General features: G+C 41.0%; 1 protein-coding gene across 3 annotated transcripts in view; it reads left to right on the top strand.

The window, feature by feature from the left end:
• LOC127032236 (protoheme IX farnesyltransferase, mitochondrial) overlaps nucleotides 1-25,875 on the top strand; it is a 157,296-nt gene that overhangs the window by 89,091 nt on the left and 42,330 nt on the right. For all 3 annotated transcript variants that reach the window (XM_050919372.1, XM_050919373.1, XM_050919374.1), the window contains one exon: nucleotides 20,888-20,958. In XM_050919372.1, the coding sequence (XP_050775329.1) occupies nucleotides 20,888-20,958 (71 nt within the window). The remainder of the gene's footprint in view (nucleotides 1-20,887; nucleotides 20,959-25,875) is intronic.

Here is a 25,875-nt window from a genome sequence, read left to right as displayed (position 1 = left end):
GTAGTAACAAGTTGTTATTTCTTGAATTTTTAAAAGCTGAGACCCCAATTAATACTATTAATCTTCCAGAACAGATAAAGTGTTAATTGAAGTCTGGATTTTTAGGTGTTCTATATTGAAAATATTTCCTTCTAAAGTGACAGATCCCAACACCTTCTTAGCAATTACTTCCCCTTCTCCACCAGAGACAGAAATAGAGTATTCTGAACACTATGTAACAAGGAGATATGGCTTGAGTGGAAGCTTTACAAAAATAAAAATTCAAAAAAAAATTCTGGCAGCTCATTTTCCTGACACATCTGTCTCTAGTTCTTCCAGGATGTGAAAGCTTTTTAGCTAAAATGCAGAAGCCCTACCTTCCTATGAGTTAGTAATGGAACATTGTTTAGGCTTGCATTGGTCTTGTTTTTAATTAGACCCTTCTTTGAAATGGAAAATATTAAAGCAGATCTGTAGCTAGCATGGGGAACTGCGGGGCCAGAGGGTTTTCAGCTACTTCCACAGTTTTATAAAAGCAATTTCTAATTCTTAAAATATTTACCTTGCTTTATTTTCATATCTTGAAGACAAACAGGTGCAGAGTTCACTTTCTGATATCCAAATGTACATTCTTCAAGCCAACAATCTCAAAAGCCTTCCGTTTTTTGTACAATTAAGGTGGGATTTTCTTAAGCAGGGCCTTTCCAAAGTGTTCTGTATTGGCCTGATTCTGCTCTCATTAAAATCAAATTGCCATTGACTTCAGTGAGAAGAACAGTGCCTGAGTGCTTTGGAAAATCCCATCCTTAACTTTTGTTTTTAATCACAGCTGTATATATTTGACTAAAAATACCTTTTTGTAATTTTTTTTTCATTGACATTTCATAGAAATATGATGGAAAGGAAACTAGCAGGTTAACTAATAATGTTAGCTTTGATCTTGTTGACCATGAGAGTAAAGGGCAAACATAATGTACTTATTGTAAAAGATACTCTAATCATCATACCTAGTAACAATGTAGGGTAAATCACTGAAAGACAAAACAATAGAAATCTTTCAGAATAATGAAATAAAATTTAAAAAACATTCCAAGCAAGAAGTTGGCATCTTGAGAGTTTGCTGCAGTAAAGAAAACTACAAATGCAATTTTCTTATTGAATACATGGCAAAATCAGGAAATTGAAATTAAAAAGATAATTTCTAAAAATTAGCCAAAATGAATTAATTTGGACAAGCCCACCTACCCCATCCTATGCCATCAGGCCAGTTTTGTTTTGCTTTGGTTCCTCCAATTAATGCACTTTCAAAAACCTTTTTAAAATCATGCTTGTGACCTATGACATGGTAGTCTACCTCTTAAAGTAGTTGTGCTTAATAGCTCACTGTGTCACGGCCCTTTTGAAATGGTCTGATTATTTATACAAGGACTTGGGAGACACTGGGAGAGAGGAAGCAGTCCTGAGAGTAAGAAGTATTTGGGACGCAATCCTGCTACTGTTTCTTTAAGGGCCCTAGGCCAGAGGGCTTACAGAGAAGGTGGGGCCCTTTCCCCCAGCCAGCTGGGGATGAGCTAGGAGAAGAGGGTCGCCTTAAATGCTGCCTCTTCATGCATAGCAGGGCAGACACCAGGAGACATTAGCAGGGAAATGCTGGCCTGCTGAGCACCCTGAAGCATGGAGGCTAATTAAGGGAAAGGAGCCAGTTGCCAGAGTAGCATTTAATTTTGAAAGGGGAACAACACAAATATGAGAGAGCTAGTTAAATGGAAATAAAAGGAACAGTCACACGAGTGAAATTCCTGCAAGCTGCATGGAAACTTATTAAAAACACCATAATTGAGGCTCAAACTAAATGTATACCCCAAATAAAAAAAAAACAGTGAGAGGACCAAAAAAAATGCCACCATGGCTAAACAACAAAATAAAAGATGTGGTTAGAGACAAAAAGATATCTTTTAAAAATTGGAAATCAAATCCTACTGAGAAAAGTAGAAAGGAACATAAACTCTGGCAAGCCAAGCATAAAAGTATAATTAGGCCAAAAAGAATTTGAAGAGCAACTAGCAAAATCCTCAAAAACTAACAGCAATTTTTTAAGTACAGTGGAGGGCAGAACAGCATGGGGATTAGTGTCTAAAGTCAGCACGTAAGATGAAAATCGCGTATAGTCAAAATTACCCTTGAAAATCCCTTAAATCGCCCACAAAGTACAGTATACTGTACGTAGTTTTGTGTATACAACACTGTACAGTAATATGTATAAATGTATAATGTATACAGTAATGTACAGTATATAATAAAGAGTACATATGCAAAATATAATTTTATAGTACTGTATTTTCAATTACAGGGGGTAATTACAGAGGGTCATTAGGGCTTGATGTCAATCCAGGAGATGGAGGTGCCGGAGAGTTTGGGTGAGGGAGAGCGAGTCATAGACAAAGCTTTTGGCTCTGGTTCAGCTTGAGAAGTTGATTGCGTAGGCTCATCTGCTGCTGGTTGTTTTTCCTTGAAAAACATGGTGATCGGCAACTGTCACTGTTGTCTCTTGAGCTGCTGAAACATTTCTTGATATGGTCTCAAATCATCCGTAATACTACTTGTGATTTTGAGGCTTCGTTCCATAGAGGAATTGTATTCAGAAATTAAATCATTCACGTGTTTCACTGCTTGGAACACTTCAGGAAATTTATGAAGATTCCAACTTGCTGGCTCCTCCTCTTCGTCATCATCATGTCATCTGTAGACGATTTTATCAGTTCCTCTAACTCTTTGTTAGTCAGTGTTTCTCTATGGCCTGGTCCACACTACAGCGTTAAATCGATTTAAACAGCGTTAAATCGATTTAACGCTGTACCCGTCCACACTACAAGGCACTTAAAATCGATTTTAAGGGGTCTTAAAATCGATTTCTGTATTCCTGCTCAACGAGAGGAGTAACCCTAAAATCGATATTACTATATCGATTTAGGGTTAGTGTGGACAAAAATCGAAGTTATTGGTCCCATTCTTTTACTGAGCTACCCAGAGTGCTCCACTCTGGAAATCGATGGTAGCCTGGAAGCATGGACGCACACCACCGAAGTAATGTGCCCTAGTGTGGATGTGTAAAATCAATTTTATAAAACCTGTTTTATAAAATCGATTTTATTAATTTCGATTTTACTCTGTAGTGTGGACGTGGCCTATGGCTCTCAATTAATTCTTCAGTTTCTTCCTCAAGGATGTCAACGAAGCCATCACCACCCACTTGCCTGGCCACCTGAACAATGCATTTCACTTCTTTGTCAATGGTCGGGAAACCCTTAAACTCATTCACACATTCTTTCCATAGGTTTTGCCAACATGCATTGACTGTTTCAGGCTTGATTGCATCCATTGCCTGTTTAATATAAGTGATGCAATCGGCAATGTTGAAGGACTTCCAACACTCCATCACATTAAGATTGGGATCAGCATCCATAGCACTATGTATCTGTGAGAACTTAAGCCTCATGTACGTGGCCTTGAAACAGCAAATCATGTCTTGATTGAGAGGTTGGAGGATGGAGGTGGTATTGGGGGGGAGAAAGACGACTTCAACATCGGTATGTGGAAACCAGAGTGCCACAGGGTGGCCAGGAGCATTGTCTACGATCAGCAAGTCAAGTCCTTTCTCTTCAAGGTTCCACTTGACCTCTGGAATGAAACATTTGTGGAACCAATCCAGAAATAATGCTGCCGTCACCCAAGCCTTTTTATTTGATTGCCAGAACACAGGCAGGAGATTTTTGTTCTTGCCTTTGAGTGCACAGGGATTTGCACCCCTGTAGAGCAAGCCTGGCTTTATTAAATGCCCAGCCACATTGCCACAAAACAGCACAGTCATGCAGTCCTTAGCTGCTTTGAAGCCAGGGGCTTGTCCTTCTGATTTTGAAATGTAAGTGCAGTTAGGCCTTTTTTACCAGAAGAGCCCAGTATCGTCAGCATTAAAAACTTGTTCCGGAAGATAGCCCTTTTCTTCTATGATTTTTTTTAATTGTTTGGGGTAGGCTTTTGCTGCCTCTTCATTGGCAGATGCAGTTTCACCAATAATGTGCACATTTTTGAGGTTGAAGCGGTTCCTAAAACTGTTAAGCCAATCTTGGCTGGCTTTGAATTTCTTCTCATCAGAAAGCTGTCCCTCTTCGGCAGGAGATTTGAGCAGCGCATAGAGGCTAAGAGCCTTTTCTCGAAATGTGTTGCCATCTATAGGCACACATTTACGGTTCATGTCTTCCAGCCATAAGTTTAATGCCTTCTCAGTCTTCACTAAAGTCTTATCACACACCTGGCTCGTCACCTTAGCTGTTATTGGAGCACTTGATGCCACGGCTTGACGAATTTCTCTCTCTCAAATCCTGATGGCATGGATGCTAGATTCGTTGCAGCCATATTTATGCGTCACATTGGAGACTGACATACCATCTCTCAATAAGTCCAACACAGCCAGTTTTTCCTCCACCGTTGGAACAGATCGCTGTTTCTTCAGTTGAGCACCAGATGAAGTAGTTGGCTTGCATTTAGGGGCCATGTTGTGTGAAAAATACACATCTTTAAACACTAAAATCATACTCACCACAGTGAGATGCTCACACTACGAGAGGCACACGGGAACTGAGACCGACTGAGGGAACGGCAGATTCACATCTCCCATCTCATGCTCACTCCAGGGCATGCATTCATTGGGTGGAGTCACCTACACTATTTACAGGTATCTTCTTGTTTTTCTTTTTTTTTTGCCGAGCACGTATAGTTGAATTCACGTAACTTAAATGTACTTACGATGCGACTGACTGTACATCAGAAACAGGAATCCTGCCAAACAATCAGTGAGGCTACTGGATGTTCGAGGTGCTAAAGGAGCACTCAAAGTAGACCAGGCTGTTGTGGAGAAGCTGAATGAATTCTTTGCATCGGTCTTCACTGCAGAGGATGTGAGGGAGATTCCCACATCTGAGCCATTCTTTTTAGGAGACAGATCTGAGGAACTGTCCCAGATTAAGGGGTCAATAGAGGAGGTATGGAACTAATTGATAAATTAAACAGTAATAAGTCCTCAGGACCAGGTGGTATTAACCAAGAGTTCTGAAGGAACTCAAATATGAAATTGCAGAACTATTAACTGTGGTATGTAACTTGTTGCTTAAATCAGCCTCACTAACAGGTAGCTGGAGGATAGCTAATGTAATGCCAGTTTGTAAAATGGCTCCAGAGGTGATGCTGGTAGTTACAGACTGATAAGATTAACTTCAGTACCAGGCAAATTGGTTGAAACTATAGTAAAGAACAGAATTGTCAGACACATAGATGAAGATATGCTGGGGAAGAGGCAACACAGCTTTTGTAAAGGGAAAACATTTCTCACTAATCTACTAGAATTTTTTGAGTGTGTCAACAAACATGTTGACATGAGTGATCCAGAAGATATAGAGTACTTGGACTTTTGGAAAGCCTTTGACAATGTCCCTCTCCAAAGGCTCTTAAGTGAAGTAAATTGTCATGGGATAAGACTCAGGGAAGGTCCTCTCATGGATCAGTAACTGGTTAAAAGATAGCGTGGGAATAAATGGTCAGTTTCACAGTGGAGAGAGGCAAATGACGAGATGCCCCAAGGATCTGTACTAGGACCAGTGCTGTTCAATGTATTCATAAATGATCTAGAAAAAGGGCTAAACTGTGAGGTGACAAAGTTTGCAGATGATACAATATTACTTAAGATAGTTAAGTCCAAACCTGAATGTGAAGTTATGAAGGAATCTCATAAAACTGGGTGAGAGGGCAACAAAATTTCAGAGGAAATTCAGTGTTGATAAAGGTAAAGTAATGTGCTTTGGAAAACATAATCCTAATTACACATACCAAATAATGGGATCTAAATTAGCAATTACCACTCTAGAGATTGTGGAGTTATTGTGGATAGTTCTCTGAAAACATCTGCTCAATATGCAGCGGCAGTCAAAAAAATCTTATAATGTTAGGAACCATTAGGAAAGGGCTAGATAATAAAGAAAGAAAATATCATAATGCCACTATATATATATCCATGGTACACCCAGATCTTGAATACTGCTTGCAGTTTTGGTCACCTCATCTCAGAAAAGATATATTAGAATAAGAAAAAGTACAGAAGAAGTCAACAAAAATTAGGGGTATGGAAAAGCCTCCATATGAGGAGAGATTAAAAAGACTGGGATTGTTCAGATTAGAAAAGAGATCACTGAGGGGGAATATGATAGAGGTCTATAAAATCATGAATGGTGAGGAGAAAGTGAATAAGGAAGTGTTATTGACCCCTTCACATAACATAAGAAGCAGGGGTCACCCGATGAAATTAATAGAAACAAACACAGTCAGCCTGTGGAACTTGTTAGCGTGGGATGTTGTGAAGGCCAGAAGTATAACAGGGTTCAAAAAAGAATTAGATACATTCCTGGAGGATAGGTCTGTTAATGGCTATTAGCTAAGATGGTCAGGAACACATCCCGAGCTCTGGGTGTCCTTAAACCTCTGACCAACAGAGGTTGGGACTGGGTGACTGAAATCATAGACTCATAGGACTGGAAGGGACCTTGAGAAGTCATCTAGTCCAGTCCCCTGCACTCAAGGCAGGATTAAGTATTATCTAGACCATTCCTGACAGATGTTTTTCTAACCTGCTCTTAGAAATCTCCAATGATGGAGATCCCACGGCCTCTCTAGGCAACTTATTCCAGTGCTTTAACCACCCTGACAGTTAGGAAGTTTTTCCTAGTGTCCACCTAAACCATCCTTGCTGCAATTTAAAGCCGTTTCTTCTTGTCCTCTCCACAGTGGTTAAGAGGAACAATTCCTCCTCCTCCTAGTGAAAACCTTTTATGTACTTGAAAACTGTTATCATGTTCCCCTTCAATCTTCTATTTTCCAGACTAAACAAACCCATTTTTTTCAATCTTCTGTCATAGGTCATGTTTTCTAGACCTTTAATCATTTTCATTGCTCTTCTCGGGACCTTCTCCAATTTGTCCAAATCTTTCCTGAAATATAGTGCCCAGAACTGGACAAAATACTCCAGTTGAGGCCTAATCAGAGCGAAGTAGAGCGGCAGACATAGGAGTCTTCTTATCCTTTACTATAGAGAATATGTGGACCTCTAAGTTGATTGAATTAAAATTTTATTTTAATAGAAGGTTTGGTTACATTTTGTATTTAGTCTAACTGGATTATCAGCTCTGATTTAACATTTTGCTCTAATGTTATATATATATTTATTGCAATACATGGAAAATTGTTTGCCTGTTCCAGCCTGCTATTGCTGCTGCTTTCATCATATGTCATAGATTAGGGATGTTCTGTGAAGGAGTATGGACTGATTTTTCAGGGTGCCCTTCTTTGTTATATACTAGATCCACTGAGATATATGGAAAAAAATCAGTAGTGTAAGTTTGGCTGGTCCTTTGTTCATAGTCTGCAACATGATCATCTTAATACGAGTTTTATATTTGGTTTTAAATAGGAATAATGTGAGTATATTGTCATAATTCTATATTTTAATCCTTTGCCACTGGAAATGGCAAGAGCATATAAGTAGATCACCTATGCAGAGCTTGTCTTTCAGTCACTTTGGATTCCTAACATAGATTGGATGGACCATTTTCTGTTATTCTACAACTCAATAGGAGGTTGCTGCTTTAAAGAAGCCAGAAATCCAGGACCAGTACCCCCTCTGCTGATTGTGGTTACTCAGGTTCTGTGTTGATACAGCAGCAACGAGAGAGCTCCTGGTACTGCAGTTAGATCCCCTGATTGTCGGAACCTAAAGATACAACGCAGTACAAAACCATGTGAACTTACAATGTACTGAATGCAAAGCCACTGGAACGTTGGGCCATACTGAATAAGGCCTTTTAAACACCCCCCCTCCCACTGTTTTAATAATAAGTTTTAATGATCATCTAACTTGTTCATTCAATGTACCCCACAAACTTATTTCCAGGGATACATCACTCGTCATCCTTTCACTCCCTTTCGCCCCAAGATTGTCTCAACAGAAAGCTTGATTGCAAACACATAGCAGGAGTTCAGTTCCACATTCCTGGCTCCTTTTACAGAGACCATGTCCAACCAGTATGCAAACATTTCCCACCCGTATTGATTGTGCAGTACTTTCATAGAGAAATTATAAATACTTTTATTGTAATAGCTTTGCTGGAGAGGGACATTGCTGTAAGCTATCCTGCAACTGTATTTTATTGGGAAAAACAATGAAGAGTCCTTGTGGCACTTTAGAGGCTAACAAATTTATTTGGGCGTAAGCTTTTGTGGATGGAGTGGAAAATACAGTAGAGAAGTATAAATACACAGCACATGAAAAGATGAGAGTTGCCTTACCAAGCGAGGAGTCAGTGCTAACAAGCCAATTCAATGAAGGTGGAAGTGGGCTATTCTCAACAGTTGACAAGAAGTGAGGAAAATCACTTTTATAGTGCTAATGAGTTCAGTGTAATCAAGATGGCCCATTTCAAACAGTTAACAAGAAGGTTGAGTATCAGCAGGGGGAAAGTAGTTTTTGTAGTGACCCATCCACTCCCAGTCTTTATTCAGGCCTAATTTGATGGTGTCCAGTTTGCAAATTAATTCCAGTTCTGCAGTTTCTCTTTGGAGTCTGTTTTTGAAGGTTTTTTTGTTAAAGAATTGCCATTTTTAAGTCTGTTATTGAGTGTCCAGGAAGATTGAAGTGTTCTCCTACTGGTTTTTGAATGTTATAATTCTTGAAGTGAGATTTGTGTCCATTTATTCTTTTGTGTAGAGACTGTCCTATTTGGCCAACGTACATGGCAGGGGGGCGTTGCTGGCACATGATGGTATATATCACATTGGTAGATGTGCAGGTGAACGAGCCCCTGATGGTGTGGCTGACATGGTTAAGTCCTATGATTATATCCTTTGAATAGATATGCAGAAATAGTTGGCACCGGGGTTTGTTGAAGGGTTTGGTTCTTGGGGTAGTGTTTTTGTTATGTGGTGTGTAGTTGCCGGTGAGTTTTTGTTTCAGGTTGGGGGGCTGTCTGTAAGAGAGGACAGGCCTGTCTCCCAAGGTCTGTGAGAGTGAGGAATCGTCCTTCAGGATAGGTTGTAGGTCCTTGATGATGCGCTGGAGAGATTTTAGTTGGGGGCTGTAGGTGACGGCTAGTGATGTTCTGTTACTTTCTTTGTTGGGCCTGTCCTGTAGTAAGTGACTTCTGGGTACCCTTCTGGCTTTGTCAATCTGTGTGTGCTGATTATTGAGAGAGGTAATTAGTACAGGCTAAACACATCAAAGTAGAGGTAAAATGTTTTCAAAGAGGGACAATACTATCTTTTCCCTGCCCAGTTATTAGGTGTGTTTGCTAGCTGCTTCTGGAAGGAGTATCGACAGTATTGTTCTAGGAAATGATGCCACAATCCCAAATGCATAAAATGTAAGAATAATAAAGGAGGAGTTACTTGTGGCGTAAGCAAACTCTGTTCTTATACCTAAGCTTGTACTTCAAGATATAGGTTGAAATTTTTAAACAATCTTTAAATTACATTTCTACAAACACAAAAATGAAAAAAAAAATGAGGGAACCTGATAAGAAACACATGGTTGCCAGTATAACATGACGGTTGATCTAACACTTGTTTGGAACACAGAATATAATTATTGTATGTTGACTTGATGAGAACTGTATAGAAAGAATGATCTTTCTGACACAGAAATAAACCACAATGTTCTGGTTAGTGTGACTTTTTTCAACATTGTATTTTAAATGTTTATGTGTGCTGATTAAAATTTAGGTTAGGCTCTGAAAAACCATTGCCAAGTTGTGACACTTGGGGTGTTCAGTTGCTGTAGATTTAACCCTGTGGCTATCCTTTTGATGGTTCACTTGCAAAAAATGCAGGGAAGATAATATTCTGCCTTGGCCAGATGAAGTGACGCATTCTGACTTCCTGAGGAAAAAGCCTCTTGAGAGCTGCTAAAATATTTATTTATCTGGGATTCATCTTACTAAATTTACTGTTTGCTAAAATGGGCAGAACTGTGCAGGCCTGTAATGAGATAATGTTTGAGTTCCCCCTTCATTCCTGTGGAACAATATTTCAGATACATTTTTTTCATTTTTCTTGAATACCGGGGGAAATAATTTCAAGTGGCAAGATAATTTTGCTGAACATCTGGGAACATAATGTGAAAAGTTTGATAAATGGCATCTTGCTGACATATAATTGCAGCTAGCTCAGTAAAGATCTGGTGTGAGATGTATAAAAAGGTTTTTCTAATAAATATAGTTTCTTTCAATCAAATATGTAATCCACACACAAAAATGACATTAATAAAATATTCAGATTGTGATTAAAATAAGAAAAAAGTGAGGCAGTCCTGAGGCAAGAGTCCCACAGCAACTTCATTCTGTCACCTTGCATGTCTGCATTCCAATAGTCTGTTCTTAACTAGTTACTTAAATGAGCAAGGAGATGCCCTGCTTGAAATATATATTACATTCAGGTGGTTAACTACTATATTAAAGATATGGAAATATTTCATATAATAATTACAGTAGGTGTAACGTGTTCCATTTCTTTTAACAGAGTAAATGTCAAATGTCTGTCTGTCCTTTGTTTTACAATGATTTTTATGTTCTTCCAGACACAGTTCTGTTAAAACCTCGCTACCATTTTTATTCCATCTATTGCAGAGTGGATACGTTTGGCCAATTTTAAATATTTATGGGCCAGATTCTCTTGATCAGTACATCAGTGTAAATCAGGAGTAAATGCACTGAAGTCAGACTTACAACTTTAAAGATAGCAAAATTTTGTAGAATTTTCTTGACAAAGCCTATTTGAGCACAGTCAAAGATGTTTTCAAGAAAAAGACTTGAGATTATATAATTTGCCTTCCTGCTTTACCACTCGGATGTCAAATGATATTTTTCCTTCATTAAATGTAATCGTGTCTGAAATGTAACTGTGAAACAAACCATTAGCAAAATGCTGAGCTGTCAGAAGCAATCATTAGTTTCAAATACAAATGGAGCATTTTTCCTTTACTGAGCATTTGTAATTCTTTGCTGCCTTTTGTTTTTTTGGCAGAGGAGAGCAGTTAAGTGATAAAACTATTAACACACAAAGCATAAACTATAGTTTTAAATAATCTGCCTAAAATATGTGGAGTGCTTATAGTCTGTTTCCTATTTCTCTGTACATCACCTAACACATTAGTTAGACTATACATCAGTTCCTTATCAGTATTTTTATAGAACTTTATATGTTTAAAACATCGCTCCTATTAACCTCAGTTGTACTTGTGAACCGTCAGCAGTTTTCTGCAAATCAAACCTCAGAGTCCCAGAAAACGAGACATTCAATTAGTGGCATCTGTTTGGTTTAAGTGTAGCAGAGGTAGGGATAGAATCTAGTTATCCAGGGTGGCATTCAACTGACTTCAACAACATCATCATTGTTCTTCCTGCAATCACCTGCCTCATTCCCTTCATACCTTCCAGCTTCTGGAATCAATGAAGCGCAGGTACTACAGACAACACTCATTAACTACACAACTCTGATTCATTCCCAGGGCCCGGTCCATTGTGTGCACTGAAGGAAGTAAAGAATCCTATGCAATAAACAGGATGTGATCATGTAATTAAAGACATCATCATAATGCATATGCACAAGGGGACCACTTTAAGGTTCTATAGGCAACCTTAATTCTGCATAACATTTGTGTTTGACTTTGTAATCTTAATATTCTTTTAACATAGTTTTGTTTTGTTTTGTAATGTAGTTTATTAAGTTTTTTAAAAAGCAAATTGACAAAACCAGAAATCCATCCAGTGGAACCATGTTCACTCTCAGTTGGGTCATCAGCAGGGTTAGATCTACCCCTTGAGTTAATAGTAATAGTAGTAGGCTGTTAATTTCTGTGTGGACCAGCCATAAGAGTGGAGATGAGAGACCCTCTTTTCCAGTGGATTTCATAGCTATTTGCTGACAACAGAAGAATGTAGCGACTCAAGAATCTTGGTTCCTATTCCAGTTTCTTGAGGGTAGTGGGATCTATTGGTTATAGACTCCTCGGTCCCTCTCCACCTCTGTTTCTATCTCTGCTTCCTCTTTGCTCCTGTCCATGTCTGCTTCCACTGCCTGATTCTCATCCTTCCTTCCCATCTCCTGCTCTCCCAACACTGCTCCTAGCCCACCTGCATTCAAGTCAGTTTGACTCCTGTTCCTCACTGGCAGCACCAGCAGGACTAACATAGAAAGCATGGGAGAAACTGTTCCTGCTCTCAGGGTATGTCTCCACTACGAAATTAGGTCGAATTTATAGAAGTCGGTTTTTCAGAATTCATTTTTATACAGTCGATTGTGTGTTTCACCACAAAAAATGCTCTAAGTGCATTAAGTCGGCGGACTGCGTCCACAGTACCGAGGCTAGTGTCGACTTCCAGAGCGTTGCACTCTGGGTAGCTATCCCACAGTTCCGTGGTCTCCGCGTCCCTTGGAATTCTGGGTTGAGATCCCAAAGCCTGATGGCGCAAAAACAGTGTTGCAGGTGATTCTGGGTACATGTCGTCAGCCCCCTCCCCCTTTGAAATCAACAGCAGACAATCGTTTTGCGCCTTTTTTCCTAGGTTACCTGTGCAGACACCATACCATGGAAAGCATGGAGCCCACACTCCTGGGTGCTGGCAGACGTGAGACTGCATTGCTACACATCAGCAGCTCATTGCCTTTTGGCAGAAGACAGTACGTTACGACTAGTAGCTGTCATCTTCGTATTCCTGGGAGCTCTTTTAACTGACCTTGGTGAGGTCAGTCAGGGGCACCTGGGCAGACATGGGAGTGACTCAGCCAGGTCAATCCTATCTTCTGCCGAGCACCCAGGAGATGATGATGACTAGCAGTCGAACTGCACCGTCTGCTGCCACCCTAAAGATGTAAAAGAAAGATGGAGTGGATCAAAACAAGAAATAGACCGGATTTGTTTTGTATTTATTTGCTTCCTCCCTCCCACCAGGAAATCAACGGCCTTCTAAAACCAGAGTTTTGAGTTCGATCCTTGAGGGGGCCATTCTGTGTGACAGTTGTTTGTGTTTCTTCTTGATGCAAAGCCACCCCCTTTGTGGACTTTAATTCCCTGTAAGCCATGTTGTCAGTCGCCCCTCCCTCCGTCAGAGCAGATAATTGTTTTGCGGCCTTTTTTCAGCCCAGATGCCATAGCACTGGGATCATGGAGCCTGCTCAGATCACCACAGCAATTAAAAGCACTGTAAACACCACGCACATTATCCTGGAGTATATGCAGACCAGAACCTGCCAAAGCAAAACCAGGCGAGGAGTCGACGGCAGCACGGTGACAAGAGTGATGAGGACATAGACATGGACATAGACTTCTCGGAAAGTACGGGCCCCAGCAATGTGCACATCATGGTGTTAATGGGGCAAGTTCATGCTGTGGTACACCGATTCTGGGCCCGGGAAACAAGCACAGACTGGTGGGACCGCATAGTGTTGCAGGTCTGGGACGATTTCCAGTGGCTGCAAAACTTTTGCATGTGTAAGGGCGCTTTCATGGAACTTTGTGACTTGCTTTCCCTTGCCCTGAGTGCCAGAATACCAAGATGAGAACAGCCCTCACAGTTGAGAAGCGAGTGGCGATAGCCCTTGGAAGCTTGCAATGCCAGACAGCAGAGTCGAGCATCAATTTGGAGTGGGCAAATCTACTGTGATCCAAATAGCCCACACAATCAAAGATCTACTGATATCAAGGGTAGTGACTCTGGGAAATGTGCAGGTCATAGTGGATGGTTTGCTGCAATGAGATTCCCTAACTGTGGTGGGGCGATAGACGGAACCCATATCCCTATCTTGGCACCAGAGCACCAAGCCAGCGAGTATATAAACTGAAAGGGGTACTTTCAAATGCTGCTGCAAGCACTGGTGGATCACAAAGGACGTTTCACCAACATCAACGTGGGATGGCCGAGAAAGGTACATGACACTCGCATCTTCAGGAACTCTGGTCTGTTTCAAAAGCTGCAGGAAGAGACTTTCTTCGCAGACCAGAAAATAACCATTGCGGATGTTGAAATGCTTATAGTTATCCTTGGGGACCCAGGCTACCCCTTAATGCCATGGCTCATGAAGCCGTACACAGGCAGCCTGGACAGTAGTCAGGAGCTGTTCAACTATAGGCCGAGCAAGTGCAGAATGGTGGTAGAATGTGCATTTGGATGTTTAAAAGCTCGCTGGCGCAGTTTACTGACTCGGATAAACCTCAGCGAAACCAATATTCCCATTGTTATTACTGCTTGCTGTGCGCTGCACAGTATCTGTGAGAGTAAGGGAGAGACATTTATGGTGGGATGGGAGGTTAAGGCAAATCGCCTGGCCACTGATTACATGCAACCAGACACCAGGGCGGTTAGAAGAGTACAGGAGGGCGCGGTGCGCATCAGAAAAGCTTTGAAAACCAGTTTCATGACAGGCCAGGCTCCAGTGTGAAAGTGCTGTTTGTTTCTCCTTGATGACCCCCCCACCTTCCTTGGTTCACTGTACTTCCCTGTAAGCTAGCCACCCTCCCCTCCCCCCTTTGATCGCTGCTTGCGGAGACAATAAAGTCATTGTTGCTTCACATTCATGGATTCTTTATTAATTCATCACACAAATAAGGGGATAACTGCCAAGGTATCTGGGAGGGGTGGAGGAGGAGGGAAGCACTGGGTGGGATTGGGGAGGAGGGAAGGACAAGGCCACACTGCACTTTAAAACTTAAAAACTTTAAAACTTATTGAAGGCCAGCCTTCTGTTGCTTGGGCAATCCTCTGGGGTGGAGTAGCTGGGTGGCTGGAGGCCCCCGTACTGTGTTCTTGGGCATCTGGGTGAGGAGGCAATGGAACTTGGGGAGGAAGGCTGTTGGTTACATAGGGCTGTAGCAGCGGTCTGTGCTCCTGCTGCCTTTCCTGCAGCTCAACCATACGCTGGAGCCTATGAGTTTGATCTTCCAGCAGCCTGAGCATCGACTCTTGCCTTCTGTCAGCAAGCTGATGCCACCTATCATCTTCAGCCTGCCACCTCTCCTAGCATTCGTATTGTGCTTTCCTGCAGTCTGACATTGCCTCCATGCATTCTGCTGTGCTCTGTCAGTGTGGGAGGACAGCAGAGGCTCAGAGAACATTTCATCCCCAGTGCGTTTTTTTCACCTTCTAATCTTCACTAGCCTCTGCGAAGGAGAAACATTTGTAGCTGGTGGAGGAAAAGGGAGAGTGGTGAAAAAGACACATTTTAGAGCAAAATGGGTACACACTCTCACGTTAAACCTTGCTGTTCACATTACACAGCACGTGTGCTTTCGTTACAAGGTCGCATTTTGCCTCTTGTATTGAGGGTCTGCCGGTTCGGTGTGAGAGATCACTCACGCTTCACCTCTCCCCCCACCGCGTGGCTAACAGCTGGGAACATTTCTGTTCAGCCACAGCCAAACAGCTGAGCAGAAACGGGCACCTCTGAATGTCCCCTTAATAAAAGCACCCTATTTCAGCTAAGTGACCATGACTGATATCACTCTCTTGAGGATAACACAGCAAAATAAAGAACGGATGTTGTTTGAATGCCAGCAAACACCGGGACCATACGCTGCCATGCTTTATTATGCAATGATTCCCGACTACGTGCTACTGGCCTGGTGTTGTAAAGTATCCTACCCTGGCGGATGGAATAAAGCTGCCCTCCTCAGAAACCTTTTGCAAAGGCTTTGGGAGTACATCCAGGAGAGCTCTATGGAGATGTCCCTGTAGGATTTCTGCTCCATCCCCATACACGTTAACAGACTTTTCCAGTAGCTGTATTGTCCGTGAATGCCAGGGAAAATTAATCATTAAACATGCTTGCTTTTAAACCATGTGTAATATTTACAAAGGCACACTCACCAGAGGTCCCTTCTCCGCCTTCAGGGTCCGGGAGCACGCCTTGGGTGGGTTCGGTGGTTACTGGCTCCATGTCCAGGTTGGAAAACATCTTGGCTATTGGGGAAACCAGTTTCTCCACTTCCTTGCTGTGAGCTATCTTCAATCTCTTCATCATCATCTTCCTCATCCCCAAAACTCACTTCCCTGTTGCATGATTCTCCATTGACGGAGTCAAAGCACAGAGTTTGGGTAATGTGGCTGCACCCCCTAGCATGGCATGCAGGTCATCGTAGAAGCGGCATGTTCAGGGCTCTGATCCGGAGCGGCCGTTTGCCTCTCTGGTTTTTACGTAGGCTTGCCTTAGCTCCTTAATTTTCACCTGGCACTGCTGTGCGTCCCTGTTACAGCCTCTGTCCTTCATGCCCTTTGAGACTTTTTCTAATGTTTTAGCATTTCATTTACTGGAACGGAGTTCAGCTAGCGCAGATTCATCTCCCCATACAGTGGTCAGATCCTGTACCTCCCATTCGGTCCATGCTGGAGCTCTTTTGCGTCCTGGGTCTCCATCATAGTCACCACTGCTGATGAGATCTGATGAGATCTGCACTCACCTGCACCTCTCCACTCTGGCCAAAAAGGAAATGAGATTCAAAAGTTCGCGGGCCTTTTCCTGTCTACCTGGCCAGTGCATCAGAGTTGAGAGCGCTGTCACAATGGGAGCACTCTGGGATAGCTCCCAGAGGCCAATACCATCGAATTGCGTCCACACTGCCCCAAATTCAACCTGGCAAGGCTGATTTCAGTGCTAATCCCCTCGTCAGAGGTGGAGTAAAGACATTGATTTAAAGAGCCCTTTAAGTCGATAAAAACGGCTTTATTGTGTGGATGGGTCCAGGCTTAAATCGAGATAACGCTGCTAAATTTGACTTAAAATCATAGTGTAGACCAGGCCTCAGTTCTGATATCTGGCGCCACAGCTGCAGCGGGCAGAGCAACGGCAGGAAAACCTCTCCTGGGCATGTGCAAACTGCCATTTTTAGAAGCTTGTTACTTGGCCAGACTTTAGTAGACTTTCACAGCCATGGCAAAATACACGTCCCTGACATGAGAGCGACCCCTTTGCCAAATTTCTAGTTCTTGCTCAAAGTGTAGAGGCACTAGAGCTTCTCAGTTGAGCAGTTGTAGAACATTTTAACATGAGCAAAAAAAAAAAAAATCCCCAAAACTTATTTTTCTTCATTCTTGGAAATAGTTGCAGCTTTCTAGAAAAATCGAGCCTCAGGCAGACGCTGGCATGGAAAATTTCAGCCTGAATGTGTAAAGTTTGCCAAATTTATAAGCAATTTAAAACAGGGTCTTATAATGGAAAGTGTTAAGCAACTATAGGTGTCTCTACCAGCTCGGCCTAAATACTCTACAGCTGCAGGGTTGGTGGTTGTTCTTTTTTTAATGTGATGGAAAAGATTCATTCAGGGTCAAAGACCACTTGTGCTACATTTCATTCCAGATTTTATTTTTTCCGGATTGTGGCCACATAAAACAGGGATTTATAATGGAATAATCTCTTTAACTTGTTCCATGGTGGAACTGGCCAGTGCTATTACAATACATAATGTAACGCGTGAGATGGGAGTCTTTCAAAGCTTCCAGTGGAGAAGAACTTAATGTACAATATGAGATTAAGTCCTGCAAGTGATAAGTACAAATTGTTTTAGTTCTTGTGTATGGATCTGTATTATATAGACTGCCTTCACTGCTAAAACATTTCTTTGCATCTGCTCATCACTTGCCTTGATGGCTGTACCCTTCTCCTTTCTGACTTCTACCTCTCCACCTCCAGTCCCCAAGATGCTAGTGCCAAAGTCATCTTTTCGTCCACTACATGAACTATATCAGTCCCTCCTTGAATCCCTCTCTTATCATGTAAAATCCAAGCTGCTGCTGCTTCTCACCTATAAGGCCCCATGTAATTTTGCTCCTACATATCTCTCTGCTCCCATTTCTCCCTATATTCCTCTTGCTTCCTGTATTCATCCCTTTCCTTTCACTTCATTCCTTGCTTCAGCATCATCTTTCATTTTTGACTTTGTGGCTTCCACGATGTTACTTTCTATTGCCTGGAACAGTCTGTCTCTCAAAGCATATTTTCTGTTCTTCAGATCTTTCTCCAAGCGAGCCCCTCTTCCCTTCCTCTCAACATCTCTTGTATTTGTTATGTTCCAGATCCTTTGTAAATCATTAAGGACAGGGCAAGTATCGTTGGCCAGGCTTTAACTAAAACATTAGGTTGAACCCACTATGTCACTCAGGGGTGTGAAAAATCGAACCCCCGAGTGACATAGTTAAGCCAATCTAACTTCCAGTGTAGACAGCACTAGGTCTACAGAAGAATTCTCCCATCAACCTAACTACTGTCTCTCAGGGAGGTAGATTAACTACAGGAACAGATTTCAGAGTGGTAGCCATGTTAGTCTGTATCAGCAAAAACAACAAGGAGTCCTCGTGGAACCTGAAAGCCTAACAAATTTATTTGGGCATAAGCTTTTGTGGGCTGAAACCCACTTCATCAGATGCATGGAGTGAAAAATACAGTAGAGAAGTATAAATACACAGCACATGAAAAGATGGGAGTTCCCTTACCAAGTGGGGAGTCAGTGCTAACAAGCCAATTCAGTGAAGGTGGAAGTGGGCTGTTCTCAACAGTTGACAAGAACGAGTGGAAATCACGTTTGTAGTGCTAATGAGGCCAATGTAATAAAGGTGGCCCATTTCAAACAGTTAACAAGAAGGCGTGAGTATTAGCAGGCGGGAATTAGTTTTTGTAGTGACCCATCCACTCTCAGTCTTTATTCAGACCAAATTTGATGGTGTCCAGTTTGCAAATTAATTCCAGTTCTGCTGTTTCTCATTGGAGTCTCTTTCTGAAGCTTTTTTGTTGAAGAATTGCCATATTTAGGTCTGTTATTGAGTGTCCAGGAAGATTGAAGTGTTCTCCCACTGGTTTTTGAATGTTATAATTCTTGATGTCTGATTTGTGTCCATTTATTCTTTTGCGTAGAAACTGTCCAGTTTGGCCAATGTACATGGCAGGGGGGCATTGCTGGCACATGATGGCATATATCACATTGGTAGATGTGCAGGTGAACGAGCCCTGATGGTGTGGCTGATGTGGTTAAGTCCTATAATGGTGTCCCTTGAATAGATATGCAGACAGAGTTGGCACCGGGGTTTGTTGAAGGGTTTGGTTCTTGGGGTAGTGTTTTTGTTTTGTGGTGGGTATTTGCTTCAGGTTGGGAGGCTGTCTGTAAGCGAGGACTGGCCTGTCTCCCAAGGTCTGTGAGAATGAGGGATTGTCCTTCTACAACCTATCTTGAAGTGATTTTCACCTCTTCTTGTCAACCGTTTAGACTAGCCCGCATCCACCTTAATTGAATTGACTCATTAGCACTGACCCCCTCCCATTTGGTAAGGCAACTCCCATCTTTTCATGTGCTTTGTATTTATACCTCTTTACTGTATTTTCCAGTCCATACATCTGATGAAGTGGGTTTTAGCCCACAAAAGCTTATGCCAAAATAAATTCGTTAGTTTCTAAGGTGCCAAAAGGACTCCTTGTTGTTTTTACAGCAACAGAGAACCCCTCACATTGCTGTAGTGAGTGTTTACACTGAAGCACTACAGAGGACTCAGCTGCAGTGTTTCTAGTGAAGACATAGTCTTTTACAGCTCCTAGCACAAGGCTCTCATTGTGAGACGCTACTGTGACATAAATGATTATGCCTTGTAAATTAACAGCACTATATATGTGATTTTATTAATTATAATCTATAATTTTGCAAAAGTGAGAAACTAAAGTCACAAAATGGTTGAGGGTTGTGATGTCTGAACCATTTTTTGACATATTCTAGCCTTCTGCACAGATCGCACATGAGTTTTTTGACTTTGTAATGGGGATAGCAGCTTGCCTTTGGCACAGTAGCCAGGCCAGTAATGTGGCATTGTCAAAATTAAGATGTTTGTTCATTTTACCTCAAGGTGGCTAAATAAGGTATACTGGCTAAACAATAGCACAGTCCAGCCCATCAAATGTCGAGCATCTATCTGCAGGCAACAGTATTCAATCATTCAGGCTTTGTTCAGAATCATACATTTCATTACATCATTACTTTTTCCATGTATTTATGTCTCATATAACTTGTATCTTGCCCCAAGTGTTCATTCTACAGATAGAGGTTGGTGTCCAGTAAGCACTGGTGTATTGGTGAAACACTGAAAAATGACCTTGGTTGTTTTATGTCATGAGCTTATTGAAATCTAAATAGCTTTACAGGGTCTTGCTATATGGTAAACTGGGTTTGGCTTTAATAAAATTCTTAAAACATTATCCAATAAAACCCCACTGGAGTTCATAGCATGATAGCAGCCTTTACTTTTCACATAGGCAGTCGTGTTGGGTTGTCACACTAAATAATTCCATATGGCTTCTTCTTTTACCATTTATCATACCACTAGATGCTACATGTAGTTGCAGTAGCGTTTACCAGAGTTGATTGATTTTTGAGTGGGTCATGGGTTCTCAGAAGTTGGATGATCTTGAAAATATTTATAGCATTCATCTTGCAAAACCAGAAACACCGTATTTGCAAGGACTGTTTGCATAATGTACAACTGGGGGCAGTTGTGTGTATATATGTAACTTATCAAGAGCAGAAATTGAAGTTGGGCTTTTCTTCAAATGTTTAACTGTTATGGACTCATTACAAATATATTTGTCTTCCAGGTAGTTTTCTTTTTAAGGTGAAGCCAAAAGTACTAATCTAGACTATCAAAGCTAATGTAAAAGGGAGTTTGCCATTTTAATTGTTATTCTGAACCTTCAAAAATCAAGATTAAAGTACCTGTAAAAACAGACAGTACATTCTACGCTTGGTATGATCTCCGGCATCCTTTCAATCCTTTCTTTTTCTTTTATACAGTTCTTTGAGGTTCCCTTTGACTCAAATATGAACAGGACAAAAAACAGACCCCTGGTGCGAGGACAGATCAGGTAAGGCTGCCCACACCTGTTCCCTGTAATGAGAAATGAACCTATTGTTCCTTTTATATGTCTTCTCCCTTGGTCTGTTTAGATAAGCAGATATTTCAACGTGCAGATAAAAGACAAAGAAAGAGATGCCACTCTTTGTGTTTTGATAACTCTGAAAGTTTGTAATAGTCCCAGGAGGAGTTTGTCAGGATAATGAAATTCTTCTTTCAAATATTGGATAGTGGTTATTGCATAGGGGCCTTTGTAGATGTGGTAATCAAAAGTTACCATCTGCATGTGTTTTGTGATGAGCCCATGCAATCTCTCAGACAAAAGCAGACTACTGAGCTTTATTTAGAAATCAGCCGCTGATCCTAACTGTTGCTCCCTTATGTGCTAAATAAAAATTGTGATTCCACCAATATCTATTGTTAAAAGGAGCAGGAAATCCATCTAAATCTGTTTAGATGATTTCATATGGGGCTTTGTAAAATTAGTACTCCATCACTAGCCAAAGGACTAAGTCTACTAGCTAGAAATCAGTATGGAAGATTGAGGGGAGCAGGGGAGCGAAGTGAGGCGAGATGGGACAGCGTGGTATCAGGGAGGCATCGGGGAGGTACAGAGACTAATGCCCTGATGAGGAGTTCAATCTTCAGACCCTGCTGCTGTTGGAGTGCGTACCAGGGTGCTGTCCAGGCATATTGCTTTGACCTCTCTCATTTTAGTTTCAGACTACTAAGTACATGGTAAATTTAAAGGGCGCTCCCTATGTTCTCAGTAGGGGCTGTTGGGTGCTGAGCACTTCTGAAAATCTGTCCCTTGTTTTATAAGCATCTTTCCATTAGGAATGAGCTATGGTTGAGAAAATGTTTATTTTGTAATGTCTGGATTGTTTGTCGTTGCTGTTTACTGAACCCTAATTGTGTCACATCTAAGCATGGTATTCCAGAGCTGCTCACCCAATATACCCTAAGTACCACTGAAACAAGTACCTGATTACAAACAAAAAACTAAGTTAAGATGTAGTTATGGTTAAAAGTATGTACCAGTCATTTAAGTTTAAAAAAATAAGTTACAGGGATGTTGTAATTACCCCCAAACGGAACATGTTGAATCTAAAGCACTTACCAGAGGGTCAGGATTCAGGGCTGCAATCAGACTGAACTCTATAATGTAAATCAAGTAGAAAGTCATCAGTTTACATGGTAGCTTTTGTTATATTTTGTGCATTAAGTTCTCAGAAAGAGAGGAAACAAACTAGCATACTTAATTAAATCTCTATTGAATTTTTACTTAACCTTATACTTTGGAAAGGAAACAGCTTTGCATCCTATGTTTCTTGTATTCTTCATGAGACAACAGAATTCCATCTTCTGAAACCAGTGCATGCCAAATGTAAGGTAGAGTTTTGCAGAAGGGTTACATCCAATTGAACTTTATCTCTTAATTTGTAACAATAAACCCTCAGATTTTTAATTTTGAAAAAAATTTAGAATGTTTCCTTTTCATTGGTTCCTCTTTGTCCCGCTTTCCCTCTTACAGCGTTTTAATTATCTCATTTGTACATGATATATGCATTCATTTATCACTTGAGAAAAAGTGAGTGGAGCCTATTGCAATTTTGTAGAGTGCCCATAGGGGGAGCTGCTAAAAGTTACCCATATAAAAACTCTTATACTTCTTTGGTTGCTTTATAGAGTACAACTTCCATTTTCCATTTGGTAAATCATAAAGCCAGAATAAAACTGAGATGGTGACTTTTTAAGAAAAGAATTTTATAACATGTTATCTTCTGCTTTCCATAAATACAAATAAAAATCTAGCATCCCATGGGGCTCCCGTTTGAAAAGACACTTATAGCAACCCTGATTTCTGTTTGCATGTCTGTTCTGTTTCTCGAGGATTGGGTTCCAAACTTTTAAAAAAACATTACACCTTATTTGCAAATTTAAAATGAAGCCTTCATTCATAAATGATTCAACAAACAATTTTAGTATAGCATTTCCATGATTTGTGCCAAGGATTATTTATAACAAAATTACGTTTTCCCATAGGGTTCTATGAACTGTTGGTCCTATTTATTTCTGTGTTTTATCCATCACCTTTGGAGGACTGGAAAAAAGTGATGGATGAAATTACAAGAAAATTGAGACAAAATAGTAAAGTGAACCCTGGGGCTAAATTCAGTCTCATTGTAAATAGTTGGAGTGCTTCAATAAACTTGTTCTGATTAGCTCTATAAGATGGTGCTAATTACAGATTCCTAAGATTTAGTTAATTGTATTTAAAAGCACATTTTAAGGAATATTGTAATGAAGATGTGTCTCAAGCACAGAATGCGCCAAATTTCGCACCTACTATATACTAGTATATCACTGCTCACTTACATCAGGTCTGTATTTGGCCAAGTAACTTGAAAAAAAAAGAAGAAATCTTCCTTTCTTCATCCCAGTCATACTCAGTAGAGAGTTTTGTATCACTCTGTATTAGCATTGCCTATAATATTCCTGGTCCCAAGTTAGCATAATTGGAAAACTTTTTTAAAAATTCTTGATTTAGGGAGAGCAATTTGTTTTACAAGTTTCCAGCATCCTGAAATAAACTTCACTGTTGTTTGAGGGCATTACAGATGGGCAAAACCATATTTATTATACTTTAAACTTTCTTATCTTTCTTCTTTTTTTTGCATATTCCCTTCCACCACAAAATGATAATGTTGGGGACCTCGTGTAATCACTCATCAATCTATGTACCTGACTGTCAACAGCTAATTTAAAGTTATTTAAAGTGTCACTTACCTTGAATGATGTTGACCTAATTCCCTGTAGACTTTGAGCATGCATTCAGTCCTTGTATGAGATCGTTTCTTCAGTGGTACAGCAGAGTAGTATAATCCAGTGGAAGTGATCCAACCATGTTATATTTTGCCACATATTCCCTAGTGTTCTTTGAACCTCTTTCTTTCCATGCTGGATAAATAAAATTCTTAAGTGGTTATACTAAAGACTAGTCAAAACAGACTAGACAGAGATGGATAAATTGTTTTTAAAAGACTGGTGTCTTGGCTCTGGGAATGGATCCAAAAGTTTTGGATGCATGCACTGAGTTCTTGCCCATGTGCTTAAAATGTGTTTAAATCATTTTTAGTCTGGTTCTGACTTTTTTTGGTTGCTTTTACACTGAAGCGTTTGGCATACGTTTTAATTCTCTTCTGTTCCAGTCACTTTAACTAACCCCTCACTGTGGCATCTGAGTGCAAACTATTAACACAGGCTAGGCAGCAGTGATCAGTGATCTTCCAAAGTGTGCTTCATTTCTGAGCTAAAGGATTCCCTTTTAGGGATGAGAAGGTAGTTAAATCTGCACGGCCTGACTCGTGTGATCCTTGGGCTCTCTGCAAAAGCTCTCAACAGTGGCTCCCAGTTGGGATAGTGCCTTTGACATGGACATCTTCCCACTAAGGAGCTGTGCTGAGAGTACCAACTTACTTTAGAGAGGCTACTGAACTCTGAAAACCATCCTCAATTGCTGCCAACTTGGGCAGGAATCAAACTGATACCTAAAAATGCTGTTCTCTTGAGCCATCCCGTCCCCATATAAGCCATTTGTATGCTGTGTATTTCCTGTAAATGAGCTAATTTATGAAAGTACTTTTAGAAAATTGTTTAGTATATTAGTGAAATTATTACTTCACTGTCTCATTCTTCCTCATATTTTTCATTGTGATCTATTTGGGGTTTCCGTCCCAAGTTTAGCCATAGCAGGTTAAGAAAAACTGGGGAGGGTGGTATTTTAATTGAACTTGTTTCTAACATTTTCTGCCTTTCCTCTCTGCATGTTTAAAGTAATCCTACTCCCTGAGCTTCACTACCTTATACCCATTTACTTATGTGTCCACTTTGCTTCTAAGATTTCATAGGGCCCACACCTGAGCTCCTCCTACCAAGTTCTGAGTGCTTGCAATTCCCATATACTTCAGTGAGAATTCTCAGCACTTCACAAGAGAGGGCCCTTGACAACAAGGTTGTTTTATGGAGTGCAGATCGTTTTCCATCATTATTCAGTCTATGAATGCCTGGGAATAGGGTTTTTCTTTACTCTAAACTGGAAAATCGTATTACACTGATCACAGTGTAAATTAGGGGTGAGGGGTATTCTAAAGGTTACAAATCATAAACCAGCTAGTTCTATAGAACAGTCTTCATTGAATGGTGAGCGAGCTGTGCAGATACGATCTCTGGGAGGGTGAGTTTTGGAGGAAGAATCCTCCTTCATACTCACTGGAGCACCTGCAGAGCTACATCAGTGCCCGTGCTGTGAGATCACTGGCCTGACCCTGCAGCCATACAAACAGAACATGCGGTGATGCACGAAGCCCCGGCCAAGTTGGAGCCTATGCCATAGGGGGCACACATGCATAATCTTTCACAAGCCCCAAACACAGTCCTCCAGCCCCTTGCATAGAAAAACTGCACTGATTCTGCTCCCAGGACACCTCTGCAAGAACTAGTGGGTGGATTTGCCCTCAAGGGTATGTCTACATTGCTATAAATGACCTGCAATTGGCCTGTTTCAGCTGACTCGGGCTTGCGGGGCTCAGGCTATGGGGCTATAAAATTGCAGTGTAGACATTCAGGCTCAGGCTGGGCATCCTGTTGCAAAAATAACAAAAGTAGAACTGAATGCAGCATGCTGCAAAGCACTATCCGTCATCCTAGCCTGCCCACATGTCCTCTTCCCTATTCTGACCCCTCAAGTCCTGTTTGGAAACAGACTACTTAAAATGTTCCTTATACCTGGTTGCAGTGTTAAACTCATTGAGCATATTTATGTTCCACATTATAAAAACAGTTGTTGTTTTTCCTGCTGTGAACTGTGTTTATGTAATTGATAGGAAGAATTTCCACACACACAAACCTTTGATTTCAATGAAAT

The sequence above is a fragment of the Gopherus flavomarginatus genome, chromosome 12, assembly GCF_025201925.1.
Source record: "Gopherus flavomarginatus isolate rGopFla2 chromosome 12, rGopFla2.mat.asm, whole genome shotgun sequence".
Classification (NCBI taxonomy): domain Eukaryota; kingdom Metazoa; phylum Chordata; order Testudines; family Testudinidae; genus Gopherus; species Gopherus flavomarginatus.
The sequence above is the reverse complement of the archived record's forward strand: the minus strand, read 5'-3'. Positions and strand labels throughout refer to the sequence as shown.